General features: G+C 43.3%; 1 protein-coding gene across 4 annotated transcripts in view; it reads right to left on the minus strand.

Moving 5' to 3' along the window:
* The window catches only part of rbms3 (RNA binding motif, single stranded interacting protein), a 320,758-nt gene that overhangs the window by 129,398 nt on the left and 163,637 nt on the right, over positions 1-27,723 (minus strand). For all 4 annotated transcript variants that reach the window (XM_069681044.1, XM_069681042.1, XM_069681046.1 and 1 more), the window contains one exon: positions 17,354-17,445. In XM_069681044.1, the coding sequence (XP_069537145.1) occupies positions 17,354-17,445 (92 nt within the window). The remainder of the gene's footprint in view (positions 1-17,353; positions 17,446-27,723) is intronic.

The following is a 27,723-nucleotide window of genomic DNA, read 5'->3' on the forward strand; positions in this document are numbered from 1 at the left end:
AATACCGTTACCAATAATGGTATCAGTTATCGGCAAGTATACCAGTCAATGAACCAATCCGATACCATAACCAATTAGCCCCCAAAAAACAACTAGTGTCAAGTAAATTATGGTGGGACAAATGCAACAACACTGTGGTACTAGCTTCGAGTGGAATGTTTGTCAAAGCTAGAAAATTTCCAGCTATTTTCAGTGTTTTTCCAGCAATATCATGCTTATCCTTTTAATCACATTTGTATCGAAGGGGTTCTCGGTATCAGTCCACAACCAAAGTACATTTCTACTTTTGTTGGAGCCCCCTCTAATTTTCCAGGCCTCACAGTTTTGTTTTTCCAGGTGTACGCTCTCCTGGCAAGCTGCTTTCACCCCACCAGTTATGTTGGCCTCATAGATAACACCGCCAAGGGTTTTGGGATAATCCCCCAGACTATCCTGACAATCCAGTCCTGGCTCGTCAAGATGCAGATGTGGCATTAAATTATCGCACAATCTTATTACATCTTAAATACGTAGCATGTGTGCTGAAAAAGCGCTATTAGAGGCAACGATAACAACACGACTCTAACTAGGCTATCCTGGCAGGACTCATTAGAGGAGAGATGATACTTCTCTACCTAAAGCATGAGTCACACGTGGCACAGGGAGCCCATGGGCAGGAAACAAACACATCATAATCCTCCTCTGTAATTGGGAAAATGAGAGATGTAGCCATTGGACAATGGCGCCGAAACAGATGGCAACAGAGAGGCGATGTAAACCTCTAGCCTGGCTTTCTCTTCTTCACGGTATTGCTCCAAAAGGTAGAGAGGCAGGCGTCATTTCAACAAGCCCTAAAGCATGTCTCTCTTTTTACAGGCTTACACTGATAAACACACACTCTTTCAGCAAAACTGAATCTCTCTTGTCTCCCATCTTCTCCTCCAAGACCCCCCACTGAGCGTGCTCGCTAAGAGCCCTCCTTTGAGCCCCCTAATGCACAGGCAATCAGATTAAGGCCGTCGATGTAAGCCTTGAATTACTCACGTTATGACTTGATTGGCCAATAATTTGATTGGAGTCACATCTCGACTTCCCCTGGTTCTTCAGATCCCATCTACCCGGTCCCTCCTTCTCCCCCCTCTTTCTTCCTCTCCTCCCCCGCCTCCCTCACACTTGAGGCAACAACAACAACAACAACAAGTCTGGCTGTCAGCTTTTGAGGCGGCGTGTGACCGTTCCACGGGGAAGCCGACTTATCAGGGGAACAGAAGTCGTCTTACTGTAGGTGAGATGCTGCGATTTAAACCATGAAACAAACATCTAAGTCTTTGTATCAGAATAACATTAACTATGAATACTAAATATAAATATTGATGGACAGCAAGGCTACTCTTTTAACTCCAAATATAAACAAGAGTCAACAGGAGAATCATTCTTTATAACAACGCTTGTATGGATTATGAGTTTTTATATGCCCCCGTAGACAAACAAGACAATATCAATCTAATAAGAATAACAAAAGACAATGTTTAGCGAGGATCCAATAATTATGTGTCATTATATAGAGACCACGCAGGGATTAACACTGTTGCAGAGTGTAGCAGGTAATTTACATTTTCATTCACAGTCAAACCGCGGATGGGAAAATGTGTATTCATGTAGCAGTGGGTGGTATACAGGTGGAACAAGTGGCATCAACATATGCAGAAATCAATGCAGAGGTGTAAATTTGCCTTCACAGCCTCTTGTGGAAAAGCAGGAGAGGATGGAAGTGAACTAAATTTGAATATTACATTGAACATTACACAATGCAAAGCAGAGGAAGCATGTAGAAAGAGCTGCTTCACATATAGCAGAAACTTAAAAAAAAATGTACTTCCTGCTTTTGTTTGTGCCGTTGCTAAATTGTTTTCTTCCTCATCTTGTTAGATATATAGATATATATATATATATTCTAAAGATTGTTGGCCTTTTGACAGGACAGTGGATAGTTGGGATACGATACGTGATATGATACGCGATACGATACACGATATGATGCACGATACGATAAACGCTACGATACACGCTACCATACGCGCTACGTTAAGCGCTACGATACACGATACAATACGCAATGCAATACGCGATATGTGCCCCACGATAACGATAATATCGCAATACAGCAATTACACGATAAAAGATATATTGCAAGACAATTATGATATCTGATTATCTTCTTCCTTGGCCAATTAATGTCCGTTCACGTTACTCTCATCAATTTCATGAGCGCCACCGCAAGGAGTCATGAAGTAGTGACGCAGTGAGTTAAAATCGCAGGGTAATCTGTTCTGAGTGTCTGAGTGTATATTTGCAAATTAAAACATTGACATACTGCCTTATCGATATTTTGTCCCACCACTAGTGGATAGAGTTTGAAATGAGGGTAGAGAGAACTGGGATGACCTGCAGCAGAGGGCCGAGGGTCGGGGTTGAACCTGGGGCGGCTACGTCGAGGGCCGTGCCTTTATACATGGGGCGCACGCTTTAAAGCTAAACAGCTGCCCCCATCTGGTTATATTGTAACGTCATTTTACTTTTGGTAGAGGTAGTAACTCCAGTACTCTGATCTGGTAACCTTCCTCTACAACCTTGATGTCAAGATTATAAAAGTCTGGGGTTATACCACCTGATATTTGTTGTATCTTACCAGTTAAAGGTGAAACATGTTCATCTAGATGTATGATAAATGTCCTTTCATGTGTGTTTATGACTGTTTCCTAAAAAGTACCTCTCACTAAATGAACCAAACAGTAAAACAAAAGCTCGTCAAACCCTTTCTTCAAACTAAATGACTTTTCCAGAAAACTTTCTCTCACTATTTTACGCTACCCCACTCTTATTAGATATATTCATGTATTCCTAGAAAAACCTCTCTACTAAAGGTCAAGTTCTTGGAAAGCTCAACCACAAACTTAAACTATACTTCATCTTGAATTAGCGCTGTGTCCGAACTCAGTCGGTTCAAATCAAAGTGCAGTCACTCCAGATAGGGAGAGATGTGATGTAGTGAACAAAAGCGTCCCTATATGTTCACTTAATCTCTCAGAGGGGCCTCAGAGAGGGTGATGAGTATTCAAGATGCCAGTGCCTCCGCACCAGCGAGCTGCCTCCTCCACCTCCTGACAGTTATGAGGTGCACGTACGCTGTTAATAAGAGAGCCCCGACTCTGTTGTGTTGCTATAGTGTGCTATGAAAACACATGGCATACACATATCTGGTTTGTCCTCATGAGGAATAGCGGGGAGCCAGGAGGCCGAGGGGCAGATATCCGGTGAAGGGAACTGTATGAAACACCAGAGGAAGATGTAAACTTCACTGTCAGACAGATACAGCACACGAGGATAAGAAGGGAAGGGAAGGAGGCATTAGCAGATGAACTGATGTGCAAACAGCCTGGAGTTCATATTTAAGAGATCTCCAGTCTTATTTCACCACCGAGGCAAAAAAGCTGATTCTGTTTGACTCCTAACTTCAAAATGAATCTGTGAAGAGTGTGTACCGCTCCGCAAATTAGCCCGGGAGACATTTTGTATCTATGTCACACACCGAGCGGAGAGAGGATGTGGATGGATGCTTCCTCTGCTGAGCGGATGGTTTGATGGTAATCACATCCCTGGTTTTATCCTCCATTTTTCTATCTTGTCTTCCGCTATGAGTTTTTAACTTTCTTTAGCTGCCATAGGAAGAAGAGGCAGCCATCTGCTATGAATCATACAATGCTCCGAATCAAATGTAACCACACAGACTTGCAGCCGTGTAAACACAGACGTACGCAAATGAGGCAGACAAATCGCAGGCGCTGGCGGAAACAAAGGCACGCCTCAGAGCTAGACAAGTTTGACGCATATCAAAATGTACACATCCGAGGGAAAGCCGTGAAGCGTGCACACAGGCTTAAAAGCAACAAACAGAGGAAATCAAATATTTTGGCATTTCAAAATATAACAGAATAACTTCAAAATAACATCCATGACGTTCAGACAAACCTTAAAGAAACAGCCGAGATACCCTGTGAGCTTTTTAAGACACTGCCAAAGAGAAAGGTCACGACCTTGATGTTGGCGTACGATAACACTAAGGGGACAACGCTGCAGAGATAACCCGACGGATAATGCAAAGATAAAACCAGGGATGGCAGCAAGATAACCCTCACACAACACAGCAGCGACACCGACATGCGATGAAGAATACCGAGATAACACCCCAAACAATGATATCACAAGCAAAGCAAAAAAAAAACAAGGCAGCGCTCAGGCCGAGCATCAAACATACAGTAAGTGAAGGAGACAGAAGAACAGCTTTTAAGGGTGGAGGGGAGGGATGAGAGCGGCGACAGACATAACAAAGACAAATGGAGATAAGAGGGCCATCGGTAAGAGAGAGACAGGCCGGCATGCGGCCGCACAATAGACATCAGAACGCATGCAGACTAAATATTGACTCTGTGCTGACACAAAGACGGTGGCAGACGATTTAGTAACTTTGAAATGAATGTGCAGAAAAAGCAGAATTCGTATGACTTATTTTTTAAAAGACGACTTTCACAAGTAACCTGCTCGTTTTTGAGACTGAAACTGTGCTGCAGAATGCTACGACTTAAAGCAACTGAGAGGAACTTTCATTTAGTGTTGATGTTTGCAACGTTGTTAGTCTTATCTCCTAAATGTTCCTGTATGTGTGTGTGTGTGTGTATTCTCTTCCTTTTAATTGCTAACCGTGAAACTTTGCCGGAGAAATACAGCGGCACCTACAGGCCTGGAGGTCTGCGCCGTGTCGACTGGATTTGCAGCGTTTTTCTTTTGCGTGTTCTGGGTTTGTGTGTTTTTGACTTTGCATTGTTTCTGTATTTGCAGTGTGTTTGGCGTTAATGCATTCGTTTCGGCCTTTTGCAGCACATTTATTTTATTTGCAATGGTTTCCGTCGTTGCATTTGTTTTGGTCTTTGGCAAGTGTTTTTGAATTGGCATCGTTTCTGAATTTGCAGCCTGTTCCTCCGAACATTGGGCCGCTGCAGCGCGATTGCCTCTGGAATCTGACCTGGTGACGGGCATTTAAAATGACAACAAAGCAAATTAGTCAATTTTGCTGATGTCCTGGTTTGCTTTTGTACTTTAGTATTAATTTCAGTCTGTCTTGTGGCCGATAAAAGCTCCTCACAGTACGTTTCAGTAAGAAAACTTTTGCTATTGAATGAAAAACACGGCTGGAGAAGTTGTTAGTGCGAGTTTCTTTGTCTGCTTGAAACCACTGAGTGGGTTTTACAAATGCTGCTGATGTAAAACACTTTGCAGGAGACGTAATGATGTGGAATCACCTCAGAGGGGGCGAACACACCCGTGTGCCATACATCTACCTGCCTCCTCTGTACCGCTGACCATCTCTCTTATACATGCGGACCTTAGAGACAAAAGGCAGGTAAAATATCCTCCACGCTAACTTCTCTTCAAGCTCCTCATCTGTTTCCTTTCCTCCTCTGCAAAGCAACAGTCACGTGTAGTCCACAGGGCCAGAGGTCTTTGAGGTGTGGCCCCTCTGAGTTAGATTAACTACCCTGACCTTGACCTTTTGACCTCTGAGACAATTTTCTCAGCAGAGGAAGAAAGGTCAGAGAAGCATTTTCTTCTTCCTCATTATTTCTTTGACGAAAAACCCTACAATAGCACCCATCAAACCGAATACCACATTTGTACAATCATGAGTGTTTGATATTTTGTTGTAAAACTTTATGGTCTTCATTTCCATGCTTTCCATCTATCTTTAACCCAGCCGTGTCCACGCACTCACACTCAAAGACTCATGGGAGCGGTGTCAGTGAGATGAAAAGCATGAGAAAAAGGACACGCTATACTCTGGGTCTTCTCTTCCTCATTAGGCAGAACGAGGGACAGTGTTGGTGTCAGAGCGCTGGTTCATCAACCCTCAGCAGGACCGAGCTGCAGACCGAGCTGAGCTCCTACCCTGCTCTGCTCTGGACTCACTGCTCCCTCCTCCTGCAGACAGCTCGCTCACATATGATTGAAGCCACTAGAAATGGATACAGTCAGTGTAATTTAACGTGGCATGCCTGTGGAATTCATTAAAGAGGGGGGAGGGGTGCATTAGAGGGCGGTAGGTTAAGGGTAGAGGGAAAAGGAGGAGTCAGAATAAGATGTTGCACTTAGTGATATAAGGACTAAAAGAAATAAAAACAGATGGTGATAATTGATCTGAAAAGTATGACAGAGTATCAGGGCCACATTGAGGAAAAGATTTCGAGAATAAAGTCTTAATTTTAGTCTCTGGTTGGCCTGTATCTTATTTTGAAGGGTAATATCAGAAGAGCAGCCAGCCGCCTGCGCTAAAACGACTAAGATCTATAATCACTTTTCAGAGTCCTGATAGTTATGACAAAGTGGTGCTGATGTTACGAAAGATTAAATATGTCGTATTTGTGAAACCTATACTAATGTATTGATATATAACTGTTTAGTGTGCTTGCGCATTACTAGGCAGGAGATCTGGCGAGGTACATGTATGCTACGCTTCCATGCTGCCGGGTGTGTTCAGTAAATACAGCTCCGGCTCAAGTTGTGTTCAGCCTCCTGTGCAATCATTTACAAGCATAACTTCACAAGATGTTAACTGTGAAGTTATACTTCACACGTTCCTCATTTTAGTGCAGGTGGCTGCTGCTCTTCTGATATTTATAATATTTAGGCTTATTTTATACAATAGTTTAAAATTACAACTTTTTTCTAATAATATAACCACGTTATTCTCGTAATATTACGAATTTATTCTCTTATGACTTTCTTCTCGTAATATAACGACTTTATTATTGTAATAAAAGGACTTTATTATCGTAATACTATGACTTTATTCTTATTTCTTCTACTTTCCTCTTTCTTTCTTCTTCATTTCTTAATGTGGCCCTAATACTAAGAGGCCATAAAGTGAATAAAATCTATCTATATATATAACGCTAACTGGAAACTGCATTTATCACCTTGTTATTGTTGCTTGGAAACAAATATTTAAGATATATCTACAAGGCGTACAGACATATCATTAATTGCAAAGTCCTTTTTTGCAAATAAATGTAGTATAAACAAAAGTGCATGTTGTTCTGTACAGTAACTGCAATAGAGATGCCAAATAGATGGAGCTAGTAGATATACCATTGTTTTTTTCCATAGACGATGTCATGTGACCCTGAGCTGAAATCCATCCATCCATTATCTATTCCGCTTATCCTGTTCAGGGTCGCAGGGGGCTGGAGCCGATCCCAGGTGCCATTGGGCGAGAGGCGGGGTACACCCAGGACTGATTGTCACTCAGTCACAGGGCTGACACATAGAGACAGACACGCTCACACCTATAGACAACTTTAGGGTCACAAATAAACCTAAAGCAGCGTGTCTTTGGACTGTGGGAGGAAGCCGGAGTACCTGGAGGGAACCCACACATGCAGACTATCTGGGTGTTGAAGAAAAAAGTCGCAGGTACAAGCTCCCAGGTAGACTTTACTGATGAACAACAAGGTGCATTTCTACAGAAAACATCCCATAATCAATTAATATACAGCCACTGATGGGTAAAACTAAATAAAACAGTTAATATAATTAACTGAGTCGATTCTCCCTCACATTCTGGGTCATTTGTGGTTAAATTCAGCAACTATAGCAGCGTGTTCGAAAACAAAGCGCTCTAAATTTGTTACCACCTCAGACTGGCCTCTTCCCTTTGGCAACGGCAACCAAAGTTCATGGGTACTGTAGTATTTTGTTCTGTTGCCATGGCACCAATCACACAACAGAACATAAACCACAACATAACCTCTTGTTTCTATGTTCAGTGACATTGAACATACAAAAATGTTACACTGGAACACAGAACGGGAACAAACACTTCTGGATCCAGCAGCCCCCCCCTTCCCTCCCGCTTCACATCTCCACTGGAGTGCATGTAAGTCTGGCTGTAAGTGTTAGCACAGCTAGAGGCTCCAATCTGACTGTGCGCCCAGAACTACCATTAAATATGATCTATGTAGAGTGACTCTCACTGTGACCGGAACGTAAACTCACACAGGCGTGCAACTGGATGGAAGCAGTTGCTTGGAGTTGGCGTTGCAGCAGTGGAATGCTTACATTAATCAAATTACATTTTCTGGAGAGTGAATTTAAGGCTTCATGTTTTAATGCAGCACTGCGAATATGTAGCTTGATCCATTAAAAGGTGCAGTTTTCACAATAAAATGCCGCCTTCACACTTAAATTATGATCATATAATGTAATGTGATTAAGATGGGTTCTGAATACCTTTTTTAATATCATTTAAAAAATTAAATAGCAAATCATTTATGAACATGAGAAAGCTCCTGTTTTTGTGTCACTGAATTCTTAAGTAGTTGAAAATTTCACTTTTTCACTCTCTCAAGTTTTCTCTGTTCTCTTTAAAGCTTTTTCAAAGCATAACTGATGTCTTGAACTCTCATAGCATGCATCATGCACAGCATAAAAATTCATATCCTGAATTTAAAGAAAAGAAAAAGTTTTTCACATTTACACATAATTTTTACTTTCTTTTGAAAAGTTCAGATGACAAGGACACATCAAATTTACCAATAGATTCTGCAGTGAGTGAGTGCACTGTGCTAATTAGACTCTACATGTCAAATCAGAACCACATAGCAGTATGCCAATATACAGCTGATACTGCAAATCTTGCAGTTGTACGCAGTAAAATAAACCTGTACATTCTCATGTTGAATTAAAATGTGAATTAATTCATTAACAAAACAATGCAGAGCATATGGATTTGTGAAAACTTGAAGGAGGAGTCAGAAGATTCATTACTGTGTGTCTGCGTTCATGTATGTGGAAGCCCTAAGCAGATATGCATCCAAACATTTGATTGACTCAATTTTCCAATGATAACGAGAAGTTTTCTCGACATATTTATCTCGTTATATTGAGCACGACATCTTCTGGTCTGTAATATCAGAGTGACTAACCTATTTTGTTTTCTAGATCGCTGGAAAATGATCCCGTTATCACGAGAAAATAATTTTGTTATCTTGAGTTAACAAGATAAATGAATGTGTAATAACGGGAAAACAAGCGTGATCTTGAGTTAACAAGATAACTGAATTTGTTCTATGGGGAAAACAAGCATTTATCTTGAGATAACAAGATAAATGAATTTGTTATAACAGGAAAACAAGTTTGTTACCTCGAGTTAACAAGATAAATTAATGTGTAATAACAGGAAAACAAGCGTGATCTTAAGTTAACAAGATAAAATAATTCGTTAAATGGGGAAAACAAGCATTTATCTCGAGTTAACAAGATAAATAAATTTTGTTTTAATGGGAAAACAAGCGTTGTTATCTCGAGATAACGAGATAAATAAGTCGAGATCTCAAGAAAACCACCGGAAATAACTCTTTATCATGTAACAACTGAGTAAATAAAAAGTATGGATGCATGTCCGCTTTGGGCTTCCGTACATGTATGCATTCATTAAGTGGATGCAAATACAGAGTGCAGAATCAGAGTGCAGTGAGTGCTTTGTGATATTTAATCGTTGCTCATAATCCAATAATGTACTGTTTTTTAGATACACTCAATTGGCCTGCCATTGTTGTGAATTTGGCATTCTGCCACTTACAATAAACCTGGTGCTTTCAGGTAATTCATAGATGCACAGGGCGAGTATTTTTTAAGTATTAAGGTGGAAATAGCAGTTATTTTTTTACTTAAGAGGTCAGATACAAGCTGCAGAAAGAGAGGAAGAAAGGCTTCATGAGAACCGCTGACGGTAAAATTACAGTTCTTCAGAGGGTGGTAGTCTTGTTGGAGTACTTCTGACACATAAAATGCGATGACAGAAAAAAGCTCAGCGCTCTCTCTTTATGTACATCAACAGTCTGCCTGCAAAGCCGGATGCTTGTGTGGTTGTTGAAAATCATTTAAGTGTGCAGTGACAGCACTGTATGGCAGAATGGAGGGATAGATGGAGGGATGGAGGGATACAAGGAGGTCTGGGGGTGGCTGGCATTGAAGAATCTAATCCCCGAGTTAATGGGTATGACTGATGAAGACAAATTGAAATGGGTCAGCTAAATCAGGGACGAGAGGAAGGGTGGAAGAGAGGGCTCATTGTGTACTGTGCACACGTAGTTAAACACTAAAGGGATATAAACATGTAGCAGACAGCTGGAGTCAAACACATTCAGAGCGTGGTGATATTGTGATTCTCCAATAGTCACATGTATTCACAGGTTGCGTTCTCAGGGCCACATAATCGAATGCAAAGCGTTTCACCTGGTCTATGCGTGTCGACGATGAGTGCGGCAGCGCGGCCGCTTTGAACGCCGTCTCTGCGGGGCCCGCTAATTGAGCCAGATCAATTCGCAGAGACGGCGAGCAGGTTGGCACAGTTGCCACATCAAAGAGATTCTAATAACTGCACACTGTGGCCATTACCGAGCCCGAAAAATATATTAGTGTTTGCTTCAAAGCGAAGCGCGGTCGCACTGAGCTGCCGAGGATACAGGCCTTCACTGTTCTTTTTTGCAGAACACAAGGCCATTTAGGAGGAATTTGGGAGAAGAATAGAGGCTATTCACACATACATGTACGCCGCCGCTCCAAAGTGTAGTTTAATTAGATCCTGCTACAATAGAAACATGCAAAAACAACCTCATGGCAGACTGTAATTGTTAGAAAGACGTTGCAATAATACCCAAATGATCTGCATCTACAGCAGGATTAGTTATGCTGATGCCATCTATTGCAAGTCCTCCCCTCGTCTCTCCATCTCTCTCTCTCTCCTCCTGAAAAGTGATAACTTTGTAACTTTGTTCATTAGTGCTGGCCTGTCTCCTGCTGTACCGGCTGTCTGAGGCGACATTATGGCTGGCAGCCTGCTCTCTTTTTCCGCAGTGTCCCTCACTTTTTGTCACCCTCTCAACTCCATTTTTCTCACACTCTTTCCTCTCTCGCTGATTTCTTACTCTCCATTTCTCTCTCTCTCCCTTCCGTCTCGCAGCCCGGCACGTCTCTCCGCTGCTCTGCGAAATAATTTACCGCACGCAGCGCTCCCGCGGATGATTGAAGCGTAATTAGACGGCAGAGACAGTGGAAGCCAACGGAGGTGCTTGGGAGCCAGTGCTCGTCAGATGGTCCGTCTCTCTCTCACTGGCTTTGCCCTTCAAAACTATCACTTCTGCAGGAGGAGCAGGGAGGGGATGGTGTGCTCAGGCCCAGTGCAGCTAACTACACTGCAAGAACGAAGATGTGCACAAGAGTTTTATCTTTCTTTATGAGCCACTGCACTGCAGATAATTCCACAGGTATCAACTTCTTCTTAACGTGGGATAAGACAAAAAGTTAGCATCTTGGGCCTGCTGAAACAACATTAGCATGAAAAAGTACGGTGCCAAGGTGCATCATTACACATTCAGGGACGTGAGGAGCAGAGAGAAAGGAGACATATAGGTGTATCTAGTCTCTGAAAGCTTTACTGCCTCCATAGAAGCGCAGCACTAAAGCTACAAGTGCTTGCTAAGGGATAACACTCTGAACTATATACACAATATGCTCAGGTGCTGACTAGCATCACACGCTGTATTCAAATGTGGAGCACGGTAGACAAAAAGTACGGCAGGAAATGAGCTGCTGGTGAGTGACTGCAATCATAAGGATGCCCTTGTCGATGGCAGCTTCGGGGGAGAAAGTGCTGATCACCGCTCTGTGTTCCGACACCATATGCTTTGCGAACAAACACTGCGGTGGATGTCAGAGGGGAAACGGCATCGCATTCAAGGTGTCGAACGCAGAGGTGAGCGATGCTGCTGAGTGAGCACCTGTATCCCCAAAAGTCTGTCCAATTATCCCGCTGTATTCACAGCACAATGTGTTTCCCCCCGGCGCTCTCCCCCGGATTTAACCCATGCTTTGGGGGAAAGGAGGCAAGCTGTTGTCAGCAACCAAATGTAAGAGCACTGTCAGCCTTCCCTTTGATTATCGCACAGAGGTCACCCGGCGTTGAGCCGAACTGGTGGGGTCCTGGGTGTCAACGGGGCTAAGACGTCAGCGGAGTCACCTTTGGAGGATAATAGGAAGACTGCTGACTGACTGCGGACCACCCAGAGGGGGATCCGTGCTTCTCGCATGAATATAAATGTGATATTGACAGGGAATCTTTCCCAGGAGAGAGCGGAGGAAAAGACAGAGGAAGTTAAAGGGAGGGAGGATAAATGAGAGAGAGTGCGGTTCGTTTCACACCGTTAAACCATCTGAAGCATCCGCTGGTGACTACTGCTTGATGGGCCGGTGAGAGCGGTGTGTTATCATAAACATTTGGGATTCACTTCATGGAGGCACTTTAATGACGCTTTTAGCATAATTTCCCCACTGTAATGTGAAGTGAAGGGCAAGCAGCGCCTCTCTGTCTGCCTGCAGCTTGGGTGAAGCGGATAAATATCGGTTATTGGAACGAGGGCACACTGCACCGCAGGATTCCTCCTCCTCCTCCTCTTGCAGCCGAAACCAGGACATTGAGGAAAACTCTTCACAATCAATACCACTGATTTGTTTGACGCTTTTGCGACAGTAATCAGTTTATTTTCTAATACACAACTCCATACGAATCTTCACAATAATTGTCGTATTTTTTGGTCGGATTCAAAGGCAGCAAACGTCATCTTGAAGTTTACATTGGCCCTATAGCTTCAGAGCAGGATGTACGCTGTCAGACTCCATAGGATGTGAGAGCTGTTTTGCTAATTCTTGGCCGGCCTGAGAGGAAAAAAGACAAGAGTGAAGAGAAAAAACAGAAAGTGGAAAAGGACAGCTTTGTTTTCATTCGGCTTTTATCAGCACAAGCCGACTGCAGCCAGAATGGGGAGGGATGATTTCCATAAAGACTGGCTGTTGTCTGAAAGCAAGCAGCTGTCAGGCGGAATTACCTCTCCGACACAGACACCACAATCGAGGGTGCCCTTCCCATAATTCAGTCTGATTGGCTCAAGGGGAAAATGGCAGCCTGCGGAGAGTGAGGCCAGCGGCTGCTTGACAGGTTTGCATTTGCGAAGCCCGACGCGCCTTTTACCTGTTATCATTCTGTCTGCTCGACGTGTCAGTTTCCTCCGTTCGGAGAGCTGCCTGAACAAAGTGACACAGAGAATAGAGTCCGCGGAGTGAGGAGGCAAACGTTGGCCTTAACACAATATCTCTCTCTTTCCCACAAACACACACAAATACAAAAGAAGTGAGGTGAATAATTGGTGCTACAAAATTTGTGATAAGGTCATTTTTGACAAAGTCTTTTCTCTTCTTGTAAAAGACGTCACGTCTTCTAACTGTTTGCTTGTGTAAAGTTGATTCAATGATAGCACACTTGTACCTGTTTTTTTTTAGTTCTTGGTCTATTACCCGCCATGTAGCAGATCAAAGAGAGGTTGATATTTCACTATCATCATGTAAACGTTTGGCCAAATATAGATTTTCAATTTGTGCCGATTATGTCACCACTTTCGTGTCCTTGCTCTAAGAATGGAACTAAAGCTGGGACAATTAGCTTAGCTAAACTACTACACAGACGGACAAACAGCTAGCATTGCTTACTCTAGTAAATAAATATACACAACTAATAAACAAGTTTTCTGTTCGTTCTGTTTTCTAATTTTAAGACGTATTTTTTGATTGTAGAAAGACACAGGCAGCTGTTTTCCAATTCCTTCATGCCTTATGCTAAGCTAGGCTAATTACGCCCTGGTTCTAGCTTCATATTTAGCACAGAGACATGACAGTGGGATCGGTCTTCTCACTCCAACTCTTTGTAAGAACAGGAATAAGCACATCTCCGAAAATGTTGAACGGCTATTTAAAGAGGGACCGGAAACATGACTTTAAAATTTGTGACATATTTTACTCATAAATGTAGAAATAATAATTTTTAATAACTTTTTTTTGTTAGTTTTAACTTTAACAATCATTTTCAGGAGGATAATTCAATGTGACCAAACTGTCACAATACAATGACACAAAATGATTTTAATGCACACACACAAACAGATGTGGATTACTCAGATTAAAGCTCCTGCGAGGAGTTTTTCACTGGTTATAAAACAGACTGAAATTAATTCTGATGCCTCTATATGACCCACAAAAGCCAACCAGACCATCAGCGACAAGATTGATTATTTCTATATAGTTATTTTTAACGCCTGAAACTGCTGGTGGGGGGGTCGGTGTCAGATGAAGCAGTTAACTTCACGCTGCCTTTGTTTACATTTTCCAGGGCAGAAATTTAAAGTGGGTGATACATATGACTGCTAAAGAAAGCAGGATGAGATTTCTTGTTAAAAATACCACTTAAGCATGTACAGGACAAAATCAGCAAAGAGATAAGAGGTACGTCTTAGTCCACAGGGGGTGCCCGAATCGACACAAACAGAACATTCTTCATAGTAGCTTTAAATACAAATACTACACAAAACCATATATGCACTTGCAAACACATACACACTGTCAAGTCCAAGCACAAACCTGTACTGTACACACACACACACACTCCACACCTATGCTAAGTGCTCTTATCTGTGACTTGTGTAGAGGTGAGTGACAGGAAGGGAGGCGCAGGGGGGAAGTGTCCTTTAGGTGTCTTAATTATGGCTCCTCTCCTCCCTCTTGCTGTCACCATCCCCAGGGGAGGGCAAGACAAAAGGAAGGCAATGTTTCATCTCTGCTGCCTTGGTATTTCAAATTCCAAGGGGAGTGAGGGGAGAGAGACGGCAGGCTGTTACACTGGAGGAAGGAGAGGAAATCAAGTGACGCTTCCCTTTTTCCCCTCCGTTTCTCTCTGCTCTGCAGCTGTGTTTAAAATAAGGAACCGTAATAAAAGCGCCTTAATGGCGTCAAGGCAGGAAAAAAGGCACAACTTGATTACTGTGACGGTTTTATTTAATGAGCTCAAAGCCTCTGGCTCTGACTTGCTATTCGTTTATTACTTTGTTGTGGAGAGATATATGTGACAAAATGGAGCGGAGGGAGTGAGAGAATGAGGCGGAATGCGCTTATTGTGGGAATCGTCTGCGGCGTTACCAATCGTCTTTGTGATTTACACCTTCCTCAGTGCACACCTGGGCTTTTCATGCGGCCGTGGCGGGGGAATGCTGCTCCGCCATGACAGAGCGGAGGGTGTCAGAAACACCTTGGCAGGTAGGCAGACACAAAGACAGCCTGCTGTTAATTATTGATGGGAATAAATTGCGCTCATTGGATGTTTGGCAGGGCGGCACATGGTGGATGTGAATACAAATGTGTGTCTGAATATGAGAATATGCGTGTGCGTACAGAGGGAAAAGAGGAGGTGAAGGAAGAGGAGGAGGAGCTGACGGAGCGATGGTGGTGATACCTGCTAAGGAGACATTAGAGAGATGCAGAGGGAGTCTATAAAGGCAAACTACTCCTTAATGTCCCTCACAAGTGTGATAAAAGAGCAGAGCCACAGCAGCGAACACTGGTCTTTCCATTTGTGTGAGCAGAACACATTGAAAACAAGCTATTATACACAGATGCTAATAGGAAACGATTTTGTGAAACACACATATATGCAAACAAGCACTCTTAAAAAGGTCACCTCTTTTGTTTCGGGACACAAGACCTCTCTCGTGAAAATATTGACTGAGAAAAGGGGAGCGATCTTAAAGTGCGACGGGCTAAAAGAGCACGGCTTCTTATCTGTATTCCGAGAGCCGGGCCTCTTATAAATATTGGAAGAAGGACACCGGGTGGGGGGGGAAGAGGAAACGGCCAAATGGTGCGTTTGAGAAATGGCACACCTGAGCACCGCGCGGAATATCATCTCCTCCTGTCAGATCTCATCCCATTTGATCAAAATAATTGCCGCCTTCATCGTTGTCATCAATTCTGTCATCTTCACAGGCGCCATCGCCATTCACAATCTCATCAGGGTTTCTTTAGCTTCGAGGAGTGAAGGGGGGAGATTCTGGATCAGATCAAATCACTCATAGTGTACCGTCATAGTAATCACCATATTCATTGCTTTAATGCTACTGACATTTTGTTCACCTATTTAGATATTCTGACACCTGCAAATCATCGGCTGGTTCTAAAATAGCCTCGTCTATCACGGGTGTCCGCACAGAGGGCCCTGCTGTGCTTCTGGTTATGAGGATTCTCCGCGCAGGCGGCAAAGAGATGAAAAATTTAGGAGAGAAAAATGAGAAAAAGACGACTGGAGATCACAGATAGCTGTGACAGACAGCAAAATATGTTGCACTCACCATCCAGACACGATCTTAAAATGCAAGACTGTGCAAGTGTTTTTCCTCCATGCATGTGTGTCTCTGTCTGTCAACTTGGCTCCATTGTGCAACTAACTGTAGCCCCTTTTGCCCCGCTCAAGCAGCTCGTCTCATCTGCTTCCACTTTAGCAGCCTAATAATACTGCGCAACGCAGGACAAGCGGCTGGTCATACTTCAATTACAGCAGGACCAGCTTACACGCTAGCAACCAGGTTAGTTTGTTGTGGAATCATGCAACGCACACACATGTCCTCTCACGCAAACTAAATCCACATAACCACTTGAAACAAGGGACCTGCAAGATGCCATAAAACATTAAACTTTGACCCCCCGCCGAAGCCACACCCCTTGACGCACACTCAAACTTTTGATATCTTTTTGTCATCAATGTGTTGTCAATGTACTGACCTAATTTGGAGAGGATTGGATGAAGTCCCTAGGAGGAGTTCGTTAAAGTATTGACCCTGTTAATTGCCAAAAATCGCCAAAAATAGGTCTTATTTTGAAATTCAAACTAAAATGGCTGACTTCCTGTTGGGTTTTAGGTATGGGTGCAAGAGGATTTTCTGTAAGTCTTGACATGGTAAATATGCATTCCAAATGTCATACATGTAGGTGAAAATAACCTTTATGGGGAGCAATGTCTGGATACAGGACTGTACGAGACTGCAGCTCTGCCTTGTCACAGAGTGTCAGTGCGATAAAACAGACCTACATGCACCACAGTCGCCTCCCAACTTGTCGTATAATATACAAACGCAGTTACAAGCCCACATTTAAGAGTCGTCTTACACTGGAGGGAAAAGGTTTTTCATTCAGCAGCAAAGCTCTTCTATAAAACTGTGTTTATGGAGAAAAGCAGTTTGCATGTGGGAAACTTTCAGATCCATCACTGTCTATTAAGTGAGTTAAGTGCAAGATATTAAATCCCCGGAGGGAGTCGAATGCGCAACAGCGCGATAATGACAATGCAAGTGGAGGCGGCGATGCTGACTTGTTTTTAAACACTCCTTACCTTGGCCATTTGGGCCTGCACCCCGGTGGCTTTGAGAGACGACACGGCCTTCTGTGCTGCAGCTGGGCTGTCAAAATCCACAAAGCCATAGCCTGGAGAGAGAAAAGAAGAGACGGGGAGAGAGAGGAGAAAAAAAAAAGGCTTTAGAATGAGAGAAAATGAAAGCAGATGACTAACAAGGAGACTGACAGGCACTTGGTAATTGTAGCAGTAATAGGTTGGTAACATGACTACAGAGGCTGCCAGTTCTCATATCTGGTGAGCACTACATTGTTTGATAATTAGCGACACTGACGTTCATAGGGGGATGCTATGCATCTTAATTAGCAGCATGGATGAGCGATTTAGTAATAACAAACCCCGGCACCCTGCCCACCTCCACCTCCACCTCCACAGACGGATGCAAACACAGATACACACAAACTCACACATGCAAAGCGTAGACTTTACTGCTGCAGTTCTGTGGAAAAGAAGTTCTTTAATGAGACTCAACTGCATTAATTCCAGCGAGTAGAATAATTCATGTAATGGTAATTTATGATTGAAAGTCCATGATTAAAGAAATAATACGCACTCACAAACACAGCGAGGCGAGTCAATTAACTCTTCAGAGCATCAGCGAGTCGTTTTCAGTTTTCACTTGTTCAGCCTTTTGATTTCACACACTGTGAAGCCGGCTGGCCCACATCGTATTCCTCAACGCCCGGCATATTAACACAACCCCATTTCACAACCTCCATAATCCTCTCCCCGGTAACAAATCTCTCAAAGGTTGACAGCGAACCAGAGATGCTGCCACTTCTCTCCCCCTCTCTTCCATGTACAGAGACGCTTAAATATATTTCTCACAAATGTAGCCTTCCTGTCCGTTCTCTTAATGTCTCACACACACTCTCTCTTTCTCCCTCCTTCATATTTCTCCCGACGTTAGCAGCCACCAGCCCCCATCTGGAAATTCATCACCGCGGGAAAGCGGGGGGGAATGAAATCAGCGGCTGTGATTTATGAGTTATTGTGATCCCGACGTTCTGCGGGATGTATCGGAGACGGGGGTCACGTCTGTGTTAATTAAAATTTGGTGGCAGATTAAAAGCAGTCAATGGCGCCCTCTGATCCACTGTTTCAGAAGGAAAGTGTAATTAGAAAAGGATAATGGGTGTGAGAAGGAGGGAGACTCGCCGACGTGGTTGCCCCGTCATGTATTAACACGTGTGCCGGCGCTCACATAACACCTTAGATTCGTCCCGTGTGCAGTTTGATTCCAGCAAACATCTCACTTTCGAGGTGTGCGTCTCCATGTGTGATGGTGGCGCTGGTGGTGGGGGGGGAGCTGGGGTCATTTTCCTGTCGGATGGAGGTAAAGGAGTGTGGAGTAATGTGAAAATCATAACCTGTGGCGGAGGAGAATTCGAGTGCGGGAGCTGATTAATGGCCAGCTGTTAGAGCGGGGCCGGGAGGGGCTGGGCTCTAATTGTGGAAATATGAAGAGGCAGAGTGAGAGGTACGGATTCAAATACCTGCGACTGTCGCTGAAACTAAACCATCTCTTTAAAAACTAAATGTTATTCGGATTCATTTTTTCAAACAGGTGGAAAATATAAAGTGTATCCAACCGTTTTGCTGATTTAGTCAGTATTTAAGGATGAAGTTTTAATCACATATGAGCATCTTGAATTTAAAGGGTTCAACCAATTACAATAAAAAGCATCAGTAGAATCTCGTCATGCACAAAGTCTGGATATTCTGGATTCAGGATTTGTGACATCTGTTCAAGACTTCTGCCTCCTCCTAAATACAATACAATGTATGAATTAGGCTGCACGATACAAGGAAAATCTGCAATGTGCGATGACATTGATCAATATTGTAATGAAGATATAACATCAGGTTACTACTGAAATTAGCATGTTAGCTAGTAAATATCTTTGTTAAGCACCTGCTGTTTAGTGTGTTCAGCACATTGCAAGTGCTTGTAACAACTTGTCCCTCCTGAATCGAAATCATTTGCAAATAGCTAAAGTGATTTTTTGTCATCTTAGCTAACCTCATAGTTGCCTCTAAATTAAGGGCCTGTGTCCACTAATGGCGTTTTGTGCGCTGGCAGCGCCTGTTTTCTACACAAAACCAATGCAGTTCAGCATTTTCAGCGCTCAACGTCAGCTGTTTTTTATCGCTGCTCTCAGTTGAAAATAGTTCAACTTTTGAAACATTCATCAATGTCGCTTTTCCCTCACCTTCCAACCAAAATCAAGAAGGGGCGGGACTTCAAATATCAACTTTGTCAACAACAATGGCAGACGAGAAGCTAATCCTCTCCAGGTGTAGAGCTGCTGCTAATGCCAGGACACGATTCCTTAACTTAGTTTTTGTCTTCTTTGTAAAATTTCTGTTAATAAAAGCAAATATTAAGCATACAGAGCGATTTAAAAGAGACTTAACAATCACTATAGAGGGAAGTGGAGGTGCCGCCAGACAACTTTCATAACCTAGCAACAGTAAGCGGCTGTGAGAAGTTGGTCGGAAATCAAGGTCGTGGGCGCTGCCAGCTCAAAAAAACCCTGTTAGTGGACACAGGCCTTGACAGCAGTTTTTCTAAGAGAAGCTGAAAGCTGGTTGATGCAACAATAATGTAACAATTCATGTTACAGGTTCATATCGCCACGATGATTAAATTGCGATTTGTTGTGCAGCCCACATCGTAGCGTGTATATTTGTGTGTGGTGACAAGTCTCCCTGCTTCTGTCGAAAATCCACACACACCTGGTTATGGACAGTTTTCATTGAACTACACATGAGGGACAAACAGACAACAGGAAGTGTCTTTGTAAAGCGTTGGGCCACCTTATGGAACATTTCACTAACACAGTGAGATTGGGGTCACTGTAGGCATATATCAATCAATAAATCATAAGTTAGGGAGCCTACTTGGAATCCAGTTACTCTCTTATTCAGCTTGCAAAGGAGATGTTAGCATGGCTGCTGTGCTGCTGCTGCTGCTGCAGGACTGCTGAGGACAGTGATGCCTGAGTGGAGGTCAAAGTTGCTGACGTCTCACTTATGACAGGGATTCCCGGTAACGCTTCGCTCCACACTCTCCCACAGGTTTTCAGCGAGGTTCAGATATGGTGACGGGGAAGGCTGTAATGTCTTACTCACTGACTCTTTAACACTTTTCGTTTTGCATGGAAGCGCTTTAAAGTCAGTGCGGCCTTGAATGCCTCACATATCAATGCTCACTGTGAGGTAGGATATCCGGAAAAACAGGGTTCTTTTTTTTTCCGGAAAGAAAGATTACTGTTGAATTTTTTACAAATGTTTTTCAACGCTGTGAGCAGCACACAAAGCTGGATCTCTTTCTGTAAACATGAACAACAAAACGAGAGTACACACCAGCAGAGGGAAGTGTTTTTATGTCTTTTAAACACAGTGAAAACAGGTATTCACTTTAGATCTAAGGGAGGACATTACGACAAACACACAAAGTGACCGTGTTCCTGTGGGCGCCGCCTGATTATCTTTAATAATCCGAGTATACTACTGGAGGACGCTTGGACCCACAATATAATATTCAGCCGACTGCCACCTGGAGTGCACTTATCAAACTTTCAGCAGGATGAGGATTTTAGAGAATGCTGACCTATATTCAGCCGGCTCTGAATGGAGGAAGAAGAGAGAGAGATGAAGGCGGAGAGACGGAAAGAGTGCGCTCTGAAGAAAGGCAGAGCGAGGACGAGGGGGGGTGGAGGGTTATTTGGGGTCAGCTGATACACTGAAGAAGACTGAGCTGACACTCAGCAAAATGCCTGCAGTAATAGATCCAGTTTGCTCCTCGCCTGGGCCGCTATTGTCGATGATGTATGCGTAATGATTGTGTAATGTGGGATGTTTGATCTGTAGCCACAGGGTAACTCTGTTAAAGGCTTGTTTTGTTGGGAAAGAGAATAATAAGTGAGAGACAGGCAGACATTTTAAGTCTCTATCTGTGCTTTTATCAGGGAGAATGGTTGGCGAGGTTAGGGAACAGTCAGAGTCTTTGTACGTGTGTGAAAGAGAGAGAGAGAGAACTCCTCTGCTTTAATACTTGTAACAATAAGCTTCAGTATAAGACCACAGAGGATTATTCATACATTATATATAGATATATATATTGATCATAAAGGATTTTCTATAATTGTCCAACAGTTTTCTTTACGTTTTTCAAAGTAAAAGCACGTCTGTACAAATTTGTGAAACAGCATCAACGAACCAACCCCAACAGTGTAGTGCAGGACCCCGACTTAAAGCAGTCTTATCTCAACCCTGAGGGGATTTATCTACCCTATAACAACCCATTAGCCAGCTTATTACACAGCTAATTACTAGAGAAATCAATAATTTGAAGCAAAATATTGACTTAGAAACAATTTCAGTGATTTAAACAGGATTTTTAAACAGGACATGTACATGGCACTCGAAGCTCTGGAGCCTTTTAAAATCAGTATACACCGCGTTCCAAATTATTACGCAAATTGTATTTAAGTGTCATAAAGATGACATTTTTTGTTTTTCAATTAAACTCATGGATGGTATTGTGTCGCAGGGCTCTTTGGATCACTGAAATCAATCTCAGACACCTGTGATAATTAGTTTGCCAGGTGAGCCCAATTAAGGAAAAACTACTTAAGAAGGGCGTTCCACATTATTAAGCAGACGACCATTTCCAAGCAATATGGGAAAGAAAAAGGATCTCTCTGCTGCCGAAAAGCGTGAAATAGTTCAATGCCTTGGACAAGGTATGAAAACCTTAGATATTTCACGAAAACTTAAGCGTGATCATCGTACTGTTAAGAGATTTGTGGCTGATTCAGAGCACACACAGGTTCGTGCAGATAAAGGCACAATGAGGAAGGTTTCTGCCAGACAAAAACATCGGATTAAGAGAGCAGCTGCTAAAATGCCATTACAAAGTAGCAAACAGATATTTGAAGCTGCTGGTGCCTCTGGAGTCCCACGAACATCAAGGTGTAGGATCCTCCAGAGGCTTGCAGTTATGCGTAAACCTTCTATTCGGCCACCCCTAAACAATGCTCACAAGCAGAAACGGCTGCAGTGGGCCCAGAAATACATGAAGACTAATTTTCAAACAGTCTTGTTCACTGATGAGTGCCGTTCAACCCTGGATGGTCCAGATGGATGGAGTAGTGGATGGTTGGTGGACGGCCACCATGTCCCAACAAGGCTGCGACGTCAGCAAGGACGTGGCGGAGTCATGTTTTGGGCCGGAATCATGGGGAGAGAGCTGGTCGGCCCCTTTAGGGTCCCTGAAGGTGTGAAAATGACCTCTGTAAAGTATGTGGAGTTTCTGACTGACCACTTTCTTCCATGGTAAAAAAAGAAGAACCGTGCTTTCCGTAACAAAATCATCTTCATGCATGACAATGTACCATCTCATGCTGCAAGGAATACCTCTGCATCATTGGCTGCTATGGGCATAAAAGGAGAGAAACTCATGGTGTGGCCCCCATCCTCCCCTGACCGCAACCCTATTGAGAACCTTTGGAGCATCCTCAAGCAAAAGATCTATGAGGGTGGGAGGCAGTTCACATCCAAACAGCAGCTCTGGGAGGCTATTCTGACATCCTGCAAAGAAATTCAAGCAGAAACTCTCCAAAAACTCACAAGGTCAATGGATGCAAGAATTATGAAGCTGCTATCAAATAAGGGGTCCTATGTTAAAATGTAACTTGACCTGTTAAGATGTTTTTGATTGAAATAGCTTTTGATTTCAGTAAATATGACCTCCTAATGCTGCAGATTCAAAAGATGAGCATTTTCAGTTCATAACAACCTATAAAATGTTATAAAACTCTGTCGTGCGTAATAATTTGGAACAGTGCATTTTAAGTTTTTTATTTTTGAAAAATACTGTTATCATTGGGAGGTTTGTTCAATAACACTTGAATTCATTAAACTAACGGTTGATGACTTGAAAATTATGCTGACTGTCATTTGCATCGACTATTTAGGAAAATCTGAGAAAAATATCATTTGCATAATAATTTGGAACACAGTGTACTTATTTGAGGTTTTTCCATTCACACGCACACATTCACACTCTGATGGCAGAGGCTGCTACGTAAAGTGTCCAACTGTCAATCAGTCATCACATTCACGCACCCGTGGCTACGCCACCCGGAGCAATTTGGGGTTCAGTGTCTTGCCCAAGGACACTTGAAGACTGACGCTGAGGATCGAACCACCAACCTTCCAATTAAAAGACAACCGACTCTTCCACTGAGCCATAGCTGCATTAGCCCGCTTGCTGTTGCAAGATACACTGCAAGAGCTGTGATTGGCAGAGAGCGAGGGAGAGGTGGGCTGTTCTTCCTGCTCGGTGTTGAGCACGCTCAGTTTTCTGAGCGTGGAGCTGGAGCTCACGCCGTGTGGTGATACAGACAGTTATACGGACAGGTTTGTTGTTTGGCTTCGGCCCATAGGAAACTGTTAAGTGGGAATAATAAAGCAAAACTGAAGAATGTATCGTAACGTTATTATTGTGGAGCGTCACAATATTAACTGACGCTGATGTCATTATCAAAATATATCGTTATCGGGACAGCCTGCTGTGTTAACACAAGTCAAGGCTCACATTTAAATTGCAGATATGGATATTATTAACGCACCACTATCTACACTTTGTAAAACAAGCTAAAAAGCTCTGGTGAGCGAAAAAGAGAAAATAAAAACAAGAAACATTTCGGCGGCGGGCTGGGGCGGCAAGGCGGCGTTAGTGTTTCACCACGGTTAGAAAAATTCTGTCCCGCCACAGCACGAGTGACATGTAGTGTAAAAGCACTTTGAGTGGTCGCAAGACTAGAAAAGCATTATATAAGTACACCTTGAACTTCAAGAGACTGTGACAAATCTGCATCAGACTGTTATTAAAAAGAGGGGGTTGACCATATAACAGACCATATAAGGCCATAAACTGACCAATAAGAAGTAAAGCCGTGCCACAAGTACCATTGGCAATCAAACATGTATCCTAACTAATTGTATAGACAAATATAAATACCATCAGGTCTGGAAGTAAGTGAAGGTGTTTTTAATGTAGTAAACTTGCCATTTCTATACTTCAGAAAGAAGTCCAGCAGTCTGAACCGTCGTGTGTCTGTGTATGTTTGCGAGTGCATTTACTGATCCTCGGTCACGGAGCAGAAGAAAGAGTCGATTAAGAAGTGAAGAAGCAGCAGGGTCGGGGAAACGTTCCACTCCATTTAAAACATCTCTGGCACTTAAACAACACATACACCTACACACGGACGCAGGTATCGCTTGAGGAATGTGTTTCTGCAGCTAAGTACAGTGCTTCCTGCTGTATTCAATGCGGGTACTTTACTGTTACCGTCTCAAGTGGGCTGCAGAGGGCAAGGTGCCGCTTTGAAGCCTCTGCAACAACACAAACATCCAATCGATAGCTGTCACTTAAAAGCAGCTCAAAGTGACCGACTGCATGCGCAGTTTCTGATTATACTGCAACGGGAAAACGCACACACAGAGTGGCTACACGTGTAATATATACACTTTATGTGCAGACACACAGACTGATTCTCCGAGGGGAGTAAAGAGAACATGAGCTGCGCTATCATATTTCCTGGTCTGGGTCCATAACAGGAAGCCTTTCAAGATAAAAGCACCATCTTCAATCGGTTACATCAGGATGGTGCAATGCTACCACTACTGTACTGCAGCCGCGGCGGCTGCTCTCGTGTGAACGCGCGCGTGCATGAGGAAGGGCTCTCCCCCTGCGGAGGTCGACAACTACACTAGATGGCACCTCGGGCGCCGCTCCACACAAAAGTCTTCAGTGGAGAGTGGAGATAAGGGACTCATTACAGCTCGTGTATCGACGTATCAATCATCCATGCATCATTCATGCACCGTCAAATTATGCTAATCCTAATTACTTGTGGGAAAATTACCATTCTTTATCTGCTAATAGTCGGGATTGTTTGGGGTTTCCTACCACCACTATATCCACCACCAATTTCCCCAATATTTCCATTTTTCACATCCTCACATTCAGCGCTAATGATCCCATTTTGCAGCGCATACAATGGAATAATAATGCCCTAAGTATGAATAATGAATCAACGACAAGTCACGGAGCATTACAATGGTGTACGGGGGCAAACTGCGTAATTGTTTACGTCCTTGCGAGTCATCAAGTGGGAGTTGTGCAGCCGCCGTGGCACACGTGCGATTAATCAGCGTTGGTTGCATGTATGTTATTATTTTGCATGTCTAAAAGTAATTATGGTTAACAGAGGAGATAGATGGGCCACTCCATGGACAAATATGCATAACAATGGCCGTAATGTGATTCTTATGATTCGCGGTGCAGCGGGAGAACGGCATCACGTTCCATGCTGCAGCGTGTGCGGGGTGCTGACCTCGCTCTGCCTTCCCTGAGCAGATATACGTGTGTGTTTGTGCATGCATGTGAGATGCATATAATTTACTTATCAATAGTAAATTCATAGATATAGATTTTTAGAATGGAGTAACAGTGCGTCATTTATCATGAAAGAAGACACATTCACTGGTTCCTGCTTCTTAAATGAGACGCTCATGGCGGCAACTATTCTGATGAATGTTTTTTGATAATCATTTTAGACTTTACAATTAGGCAGAAGACTGAAAAACAGCCGTCACAAGTTTCACGACTCTAAAGGGAAGCTGTAATCTTCCTTTTCTTGTCAGAACAACTGTTTAAACTCCAAAGACTTTCAGTTTAAAATGTTACGTAACAGTAAAAAGCAGCAAAATGTCACATTTGGAAACTTGAACGATCAATTTTACCATCAACATTTTCTTTTTTCTTAATCATCACATTTTTAAAGATTATTATAGTTTCTTCCATCAGTCACTAAATCGTTATGCACTTCTGAGATTTGTAGGGCTGTTTTCATCGTTTTCCTCTCCCTTTAAATTAAATATATTTCGGTTTTTTGACTGCTGATTGAGCAAACAAAGATCTCAATCCATCCGTCCTCTATACCGCTTATCCTGTTCAGGGTTACGCAGGGGGGGCTGGAGCCTATCCCAGCTGCCATTGTGAGAGAGGCGGGGTACACTCTGGACTGATCGCAGGCACAAGGCATGTCTTTGCACTGTGGGAGGAAGCTGGAGTACCCGGAGGGAACCCACGCATGCACGGGGAGAACAGAGAGAGGCCCACTTCATCCAAACCCGGACTCAAACTGGGAACCTTCTAGCCATTCTGAAATGAGACTTTGCTGTAAGAAAATAATAGATGAATTGATACCATAGATAATTCTTAGTCACACAGACAGGGCTCTGCAGCTAACAGCAACGTATGCATGAATAAAAAGTACTTTAAAATACATCTTCAGCCCTTTTAGGGGATTTGACCAGCCGCTCTGTGCTCTGCAGGCAGGGTAGGTTCTGGTTTCTGGAGGCCGCGGTGTGCTGTGCAAACTCTGAGGGGGGAACATGGGGGTTTTTAAATAGCGAGATGGCATCCTCGAGTAACTGCGGCCGAGCTGAGACCGCCTTGGTCCCCCTCCAAACCCAGAGGAGAGCATCCTCGAAGGAACTGCATTCCTCGGTCCTCCCTCATTTATCCTGCGCCGACCAGCAGCTGCCCGATGATGAATTTTGTGGTAACCCTCCACTGAACCATGTGGTGGTGTGTGAGTGCTTGACTGTGTGTTTGCTGAATGGGAGGGTACGGATCCTCGTGTGTGACTTCCAACTTATTTTTATGTTTGCATGTGTTGGTACGTGAGTAAACAGGGGAGGAACACAAATCTGTCTTTGAATGGAAGGATCCCAACAGAGGAACATCTGCAATTCATTTTATGTTAATGTAGCGGATTAAAATGTTAGCTTTGGGCAAGAGGCTTCTGACCACATCCCTGCCGTCAGAGCATTAACACCAGGGAGAAGTGACAAGTCATGCAGTCACACTCCCCCCCAAAAATACTACGGCCTCATCCCTGCAGACATCCTATAAAATCAACAAGTTCTGTCTGCAGACGCCACAAATCCACTTTATTCTGCTCTGAGATGGGGTAAAATTAGCAAAAATGCTAACCAAAGCTCATGCAAAATGTTCATGCTAATGCTCTTGTGACTTTTCAAAATAAAGGTGCCTCATTTTCTCCTCCAGTGTCCCCATCCTGCCTGTCTTATGATTGCAGACAGCACCAATTTGCTGTAAAATAACTCTCACAGACGGCTCTTCCATATAAGACACCAGCAAGAAGATAGCAGTACAGGCAATTAACTTATCAACCCTGCAACATGGATTTATAGCTAAGGCATTCGTCTCGGGCTGAAGCAGCCAGCCTATTGGCCGTATTGTA

Source organism: Semicossyphus pulcher, unplaced genomic scaffold (genome assembly GCF_022749685.1).
Source record: "Semicossyphus pulcher isolate SPU_LCO1_2020_fin unplaced genomic scaffold, fSemPul1.0.p SCAF_5, whole genome shotgun sequence".
Taxonomy (NCBI): Eukaryota; Metazoa; Chordata; class Actinopteri; order Labriformes; family Labridae; genus Semicossyphus; species Semicossyphus pulcher.